Genomic DNA, 8,067 nt, shown 5'->3' with positions numbered 1-8,067 from the left:
ACCAGTGCAATTAGTATAAGAATTTAATAATCGGCCCTGTAGCATCATCTTATACAACCTTCATTTTCTGCTGGATAATTTGCAACAACCCCTAAGCTTAGCTTCTCAACAGCTGCACTGAGCATGTGAGTGAGACACTTTTCCAAGATGGTGACCCCCCTGTGGCAAGTTTGAAGTCCTGGAACATCGCTGCTATTGAGAAGCTAAAAATTTAGGCTGGTATAATAAGTCCATTATATAAAACATGGTATTTTTAGCCCTATTCATTTTTAGGGTTTAGTTATCATTTAATAAAACTCAGGGATTCTGCTCAGCAGGGACAAAGATAGGAAATGTATCAATTAAATGTATAAATTTAGAACAGTAAAAGAGTCGCCCCACCCCCCTCAGAGCTGCATTAGATTTAGAAGGTGAAAAATGAAATGTTACACTTCAATATTAGAAAAACTCAAAAAAATGTAAAATAGAAAGTAATTGGAAAAAGTCGTTATTTCTGGGGAACAATCTGAAACCAACTGAACTGGAAAAAGCTTTTTAAGGTAAACATGCCCTTTATGTTTACCGGTTACCAAATGAACTGCTTGCAGAAATCTTTCTGACCTCCAAGTCTGCCACCATGTGGTATATTAGAGGTACTGCAGTGGCAGCAGGCATCTATGGGAAGAGACAGTATTGCTCTTGGGGGAAGTGCAATGTGCATGTTGCACATTTCTGGGAGCACATTGCCATGCGATTGCCAATGCTACAGGCAGAAGAGGTGGTTGATGGATGGCACATGGGTATTTCCAGGAGCTTCAATGCCCAGCTAAATGCACAATTAGTGAATACACAAGGCATTAGGGCCCCCCCCAGCCCATGACATGTGGATCCAAGCAGAGGACCAGTGATGTATCTGTCTCTTATCTCTGTTCCCCCAACAGGTGTCTGTAGGCTGGAGCTATGAATAGTGGGTGCTCTGTGCCAATCCCCCCCTGATTAGGGGCACCTTGTTCTGTGGGGGATCCCACAAGGGGCTCAGATCATGGAGCCGTCCCTGAACTGCTCTGCACTGTTGAACAGCCACATTGATACCAGTCTGGAGAAGGAAGAGGCTGTAAAGGTTCTGCAGGAGCTGTGCAATGTCTCCTGGGTAAGGGGACTTGCGTCTTATCCCCTAAAGAGCTGAACCCTAGAAATGATCTTTGTATTAACCTTGTGCCCATTCTGTACCCATGACTCAGCACATTCACTAACAATCATTCTGCCTTGTGCACCACAAGCACAATGGCATAGTCATCAATTCCTAATATACCAACACTGACAGGTCCCTGGGGCTCCTAGGAAGATCTGAGATCAGATCAGTAGCGATACAGTAAAGAACCCCTTCCTATGCTGATGGTGAAATCTCCTTTCCTCCCCACCAATTAATCACTTATTCCTCCTCTCTTGGTAGGGAATCCCATAACCTGATTGCCCTTACAGTAAAGAACCCCTTCCTATGCTGATGGTGAAATCTCCTTACCCCCTCCCCACACCAATTAATTGCTCATTCCCCTCTCTTGGTAGGGAATCCCATAACCTGACTGTCCTTACAGTAAAGAACCCCTTCCTATGCTGATGGTGAGATCTCCTTTCCTCTCCACCTATGAATCACTCATTCCCCCTCTCTTGGTAGGGAATCCCATAACCTGACTGTCCTTACAGTAAAGAACCCCTTCCTATGCTGATGGTGAGATCTCCTTTCCTCTCCACCAATGAATCACTCACCTACCCTCTCTTGGTAGGGAATCCCATAACCTGACTGCCCTTACAGTGAAGAACCCCATACTATGCTGATGGTGAGATCTCCTTTCCTCCCACCAATGAATCACTCATTCCCCCTCTCTTGGTAGGGAATCCCATAACCTGACTGCCATTACAGTAAAGAACCCCTTCCTATGCTGATGCTGAGATCTCCTTTCCTCCCCACCAATGAATCATTCATCCCCCCTCTCTTGCTAGTCAATCCCATACCCTGACTGCCCTTATAGTAAAGAACCCCTTTCCTTTCAAATGACAGCCGCTGTATCCTTAATGAATTTGGCTATAAATGTGTAAATTAAATGCAGTTGAATATTTGTGTTGCCTCCTTGTGGCCCCATTAACTCCCCGCTGACTGCTAGAGTGCGCACATCACAGGGGGCAGTGGGGAACATATTGGGTTATTGTGTCTCTCTCGCAGGCTCCACAGAGGAAACAGATCTCTACTGCTCTCATGGGAATCTCAGGGGCCCTCCTGTCATTGGGGCTGTTACTCACTCTCTTCTTCTTCATCTTCACCCTTCGATTTCGCAGCAACAGGTGAGTCACTGGTTTTTCCCTTACAAAAGTGCCACTGGTGTCAGGTTTGGCTTTATTGTGGTGGAGCCCAGAGTATTAAATATTTGGGAATATTAAGCTGCAAATGGATTTGGGGAGCTGTAGTTGAGCATTGTCCCAACTTTCCCTCTTAATATAACAAATAGACCCAATAAAGCCTGTGTAACACAGTTAGTACTATATCAATTATATTCTTACTTCAAACCCTATGCACGGAACCTTCTGAACCTAACCATAACCCCCAAATTCACTCACAGACAAAGTAGAATATTGGGGGGTCTGTAGGACAGACACTTAGTATCTCTTCTTCTTTCTCCCAGGATAGTGAAGATGTCCAGCCCCAACCTGAACCTGGTGACCCTGGTTGGCAGTGCCCTCACTTATACCAGTGCTTTATTATTCCTGGTCCAGGAGCCCAATATCTCCATGGAAACCATCTTTCAGGTTAGTGATGGAGCTGCTTTTCTATCCAGTGGCCCCTCTTGTATAAAAACCCCATTCATACTGCTCCTTGTTCCCTGTTTGCCCAGGTGCGGATCAGTCTGCTGTATCTGGGGGTCACGCTGGTGTTTGGGCCCCTGCTGGGGAAGAGCTGGAGGCTGCATCGAGTGTTCACTCACAGAGTTCCTGACAAACGTGTGGTGAGCAACACTCACTCCCATATATAAGTCTACTCTGTCAATCAGTGTCACCTTAACAGTCCCTGATGCAATATACCTGGGTGCCTCCCACCCAAGAGCATCAGTCAATCACACACACACGTATAGAGCACATATATTAGAGTGTGTACCCCTGTCCTGGCTGCTTGGCCCAGAGTTACACCCAATGCTAATATTATCACCTCCTGAATATGGAGGGGACAGATAATTGGCAAAGCAACATTCTCATACACTGGCTGGAGTTTAAAGATATTACAGTACCATCTCCTGTACTGTAGGTGCGGGGGTATTAGAGACAATATGTGCATTATAATCTCCTGTACTATGTATACAGTGATTGGGGGTAGACATATGTCTTGCCTCAAAGTTTTTTTTTTTTCAAATATATTTTATTCATATTTCATTATAGAAAAACAAGCATTTTATAAGATGAAATTTAAACATAAAATAATCAAATTAACTATAAATCATAATAATAGAAATACCATAAACATGAATCAATAGCACTGAGATGAATCATTCAGATAGTCATAACCGATCGGCTAGAGTATTATAACAAATTATTAAGTTTCCATGGAACGGTCAAGAATATTGTTGCGTTTAACTCTTTCTACAGAATCTAATGTTTGGAAGAAAATTTTCCATTTGGATATAAATCTAAAGTAATTCTGTATATTCTCCACTCTATAACTAATTGCCTCATTAGTATAAAGAGTTTTTAACTCCATTAAAACCTCATTTAAAAAAGGCAAAGTTTTTTCAATCCATTTTTTAAATATAACTCTACAAGCTTAAGCCAATACCAACTTTATAAATTTTGAGATATGGGCAGAACTGAAGTCTTTGTATTGTCGAACTAATGATCCCAGATCTGTAGCGTTAGTCAACCCAAAAAAGGGCATATTGAGGAAACCAGTATTTTTAGATTTAAAATTAAACCCTTTGTATGTAAGATGAATTAATATAAAATTTTGTTCACTCTAAACTTCAGATAGAATTAGCTTATCAAAACTATTAATAAAACTAGGTAAAGCAACAGCTTTAACTTCCTATTGTAAATAGATGGACCACTTTTTTGCAGTTGATTCCATCAGATGAGGCTTAAAATCCATGTTGTTCCATAAAGTTGATTGAATGGATCTGATGTTAATATCCAAATTCGAATATATGTATTTGTTGAAAAAGGAAGATAATAAAGAATTATAAGACATCAAAATGTCCTTCATGTCTAGTTTGTTAAACCAATGAACCAATTGGAGATAGAACAATTTCTCTTTTCCTGAAATATGGAATTTGAGTCTAAATTCATCCGAATCGAAGATTTTCCCTGTTGAAGGTGATATAATGTCAGTAGACGGATACCTTTCTTTTTCCAGGAAATGAACATTGGAGAGAACAATGAACAAGGAATATCTTTATTTCTTGTTAAAGGCAAATAAGGTTTCTTCTTATAGTCCGACTTATATAGCCTGTATAACAATCTCCAAACTGAAAATGTATTTGCCTCAAAGTTAAAGGACCCAACAGTCGTCACTGTACCTGTGCTGTATGGATTCTGTAGTTACAGATAATACTGCGAGTACCTTTTCCAGTACTGTATGAATGCTGGGGATAAAGGTAATACTGACACCTCCTGTACTATAGGATTGCTAGGAAAAGCTAATACATGTGCAAGTGACACACATTGTCACATCCTTCTATGAAATGCCATCTCCTGTACTGTATTCTATAACAAATGGGCAGAAGGGTCATTTGAACAGAATCCACCTTGAGAGGGGCCCACTGGGCTAGTAAATAAAATGCTTTGATTCCCGTCCCCAGTATGAGTGTGGGCAGTTAAAGAGTCTGGATAATGCTTAATGAAATATGCTGCATGGCTAAACATTGTAAGTGGGGGGTCCAGGTAATCCTTACAGCAGTTGTGAATGGGTTGGGGTGAGACTGGGGGCACCACTGATCACTTTCTGCCCCCACAGATTATTAAAGATGTAACCCTGCTGAGTCTTGTGGCTGGACTTCTGTTCACTGATACCCTCTTACTCCTTATGTGGGTACTGTCCGACCCGGTGGTCTGTGCTAGGAGTGCCAGCGCCAGTATTCAGGTGGGTATCTGCTTTCCCCAGTAACAATGGTATTATTACCCTTAACATAAAATACTGACACAGTTACATATCCATGACAAGTATTCACCCTGCTAGTAAAATAATCCCTAAACTGAGGAATCATTGCACTCACTGGGGGTTAACAGGACATAACAGGGTGGTGCTGGTTCCATTATCTATGAATAATGATTATGGTGTCTGATCTTTCCCCACCCAGGCGGCTGCTCGGGAGACACTGTACTCAGTCACCACCCGGTATTTCTGTGCTTCCAAATATAGCGACCTCTGGACCAGCCTCCTTGTTGGCTTTAAGGTAGGAATTCCCCTATTTAACCTTTGAGGAACCCATTAGCACCAAGATTGCGTCTGGGTACTGCACCAGTGGGACTTGCTTTCCATTTGATTATGTTTGTCCTTTCTGTCTTTCCCAGGCTGCCCTGCTTATTTATGGATGTTACTTGGCTGGACTGACCAATAACATCAGCTCTCCACCAGTCAACCAGTCTCTGGCTATCATGGTTGGCAACGGCCTGGCGATGGCTGCCACTGGGGTGGTCTTCTTGGTTACTCGTTTCTTCCCTGATTGGCCGAACCTGGTCTATGCAACAACATCAGGAAGCATCTTGATCTGTACAACCTCCATCAACTGCCTTATCTTCATCCCACAGGTACAGCTGGCTACTTGGTTGCTGTGGGTTATGGGTTACAATGTTGCCACCTCTTGTGTGAAAAGCAAAACAAATGGTTTCACCTTATAAGTGTTACCCTCATTTAGTATTAACCTCCACCAAAGGGTTAAATAACTTTCCTTATGCACTTGTTTAGGTGGGTACTCACAAATAAATCAACTTGCACTTAAAGAATTATGAAGTACTTCTCCTGGTATGAACTGTAAATCGACATGCAGCAGCAAATAGTGTAAAAATACCTCTTTAATATTTTAAAAGCAAAGATTAAAATGCACTCACATGGCAAAGATTTATAAAAAGCATATCTATGCACCGTCCTCCTGGAAGCTCCCCCTGTATAAAACCGTCTGCACAAGGAAGGTCCCAAAAGAATCAAAGTGGCTTGGGAAGATGAAAACGCTTTTTCATCTTCCCAAGCCACTTTGATTCTTTTGGGACCTTCCTTGTGGACGGTGCATAGATATGCTTTTTATAAATCTTTGCCATGTGAGTGCATTTTAATCTTTGCTTTTAAAATATTAAAGAGGTATTTTTACACTATTTGCTGCTGCATGTCGATTTACAGTTCATACCAGGAGAAGTACTTCATAATTCTTTACGTGCAAGTTGATATTCCCTGTTTGTGAGTACCCACCTAAACAAGTGCATAAGGAAAGTTCTTTAACCCTTTGGTGGAGGTTAATACTAAATGAGGGTAACACTTATAAGGTGAAACCATTTGTTTTGCTTTTCACACAAGAGGTGGCAACATTGTAAAACAATATTACCTTATATTTTGTTTAGTTTGTCTGTCTCCTGTGTCTTTGGCGCTGGCTTTTTATTTTAGTGACAATTTGCGGACTTGAAGGGATACAAGTAGGAGCCGGCTGGGATTTGTGGACACAATTGAACCTTGGGCCTATTTTTCTTCTAGGATACCTATCTGTACATGACAGGGCCTATTCCATTTTACAGGGGTTGTGTTGTGTCTATGGAAGGACCTATAAATTGGGGGTGGGCAGAAGGCTGGTTATAAACTTATGTGAGATTATTTCTAGGGCAATAAGTAGTTCCGCTCACTTTAATTTATATCCATAGTTGCTACAATCGAGGCAGTTTGAGGAGGAGCAGGTCCAGAGCACACAAATGACCAAGTATTTCAGTAGCCCCAGCAAGAGCTTCCGGTCCATGTACAGTGAGGAGCAGATCTACCACCTGCTGGGGGAAAACACGTCCATGAGAAAGCTCCTTTCAGAGGTGAGCAGTAACCAGAACCCTGTCTGGTCTATATCCTACTATTGTAATGTCTACACATGGGACTGGATATACTATTCTCTAAAATCCCATTTTTACACTATGGCCCAACATTTTGTCCTACCACGTGCTACAAGGCACCTTCTGGAGCTATATATATATATTTAAGAATCAAGCTCATCACATGAAACAAGGCTCTTATATAAGGACACATAAGGTACTTAATGATGATCAGAAACATTTTATCATTACCTATCTATTTATATCTAACAGCAAAATGCCATCATAGAAAGCCTCCAAGAGCAAGTGAGCAACGCTAAGGACAAGCTGGTGAAGCTATTAAAATCTGAGTGCAGCTTTGAAACCATTGAAGTGACCAGCCTGTCTGTATTATCTGCTTCAACGTTGGCCATTCAGCACCATGTGGCCCCTGAACATATGAAGATCATTGAGGAACCTGCACCTCTTGATACTGTAGAGAACGTGGATCATGAAGCTGTCATTAAGGACACTCAGGAGGGTGATACTAACCATGGCACACAGAGTGATGTTTTCGAGTCACCCAAGAACCATAATATACAGGAGTTAAAAGACAAGCCTCAAGAAGGGCCACAATGTACCAGCAAGCCTACTGAATACTCAGTCTCAAAACAAGAGGACATGTCAACATCAGACTTCAGAAATGTGAGTTTTGCTGACAGTGTATCTAAAGCCCATTACCAGCACCAAGGGGAACAGTCAGAGAGGACACATGAAGTTTTAGAGCAATTATCCAGGAAAGTGAATTATGTGAGCAGTGAGAAACTGCAAGAGATTCTCAAAGAACTTGAGACAGTGTCAACCTGTGGCCACCAGTCTCCCAAAAGACAGAGATGTGCAAGTCACAGTGTGAACAGGGACCCTGGTTTGGCTCCTTCAGAAGGAATTCAGAAAATGTGCCTCAGCTTGTCCCCTTATATGATGCGTAGAAGGCGAGGACCTTGCTACAGTCAGAGGAACCAACACCCTTCCCATCACTTTCCAAATGCATTACCCCCACAGACTTGG

The 8,067-nt window shown here is 42.0% G+C and overlaps 1 protein-coding gene across 1 annotated transcript in view; it reads left to right on the top strand.

Annotated features, from left to right (window-relative positions):
• Nucleotides 1-297: 297 nt before the first annotated feature.
• The window catches only part of gpr156.S (G protein-coupled receptor 156 S homeolog), a 9,081-nt gene continuing 1,311 nt past the window's right edge, over nucleotides 298-8,067 (top strand). The window contains exons 1-9 of the mRNA XM_018249010.2: nucleotides 298-1,129; nucleotides 2,201-2,319; nucleotides 2,658-2,781; nucleotides 2,868-2,978; nucleotides 4,973-5,098; nucleotides 5,316-5,411; nucleotides 5,530-5,766; nucleotides 6,865-7,023; nucleotides 7,294-8,067. The exon at nucleotides 7,294-8,067 is cut by the window's right edge and continues 1,311 nt beyond it. Coding sequence (XP_018104499.1) covers nucleotides 1,022-1,129; nucleotides 2,201-2,319; nucleotides 2,658-2,781; nucleotides 2,868-2,978; nucleotides 4,973-5,098; nucleotides 5,316-5,411; nucleotides 5,530-5,766; nucleotides 6,865-7,023; nucleotides 7,294-8,067 — 1,854 coding nt within the window. The 5' untranslated portion in view covers nucleotides 298-1,021. The remainder of the gene's footprint in view (nucleotides 1,130-2,200; nucleotides 2,320-2,657; nucleotides 2,782-2,867; nucleotides 2,979-4,972; nucleotides 5,099-5,315; nucleotides 5,412-5,529; nucleotides 5,767-6,864; nucleotides 7,024-7,293) is intronic.

This window comes from Xenopus laevis, chromosome 2S (assembly GCF_017654675.1).
Source record: "Xenopus laevis strain J_2021 chromosome 2S, Xenopus_laevis_v10.1, whole genome shotgun sequence".
Taxonomy (NCBI): Eukaryota; Metazoa; Chordata; class Amphibia; order Anura; family Pipidae; genus Xenopus; species Xenopus laevis.
The sequence above is the reverse complement of the archived record's forward strand: the minus strand, read 5'-3'. Positions and strand labels throughout refer to the sequence as shown.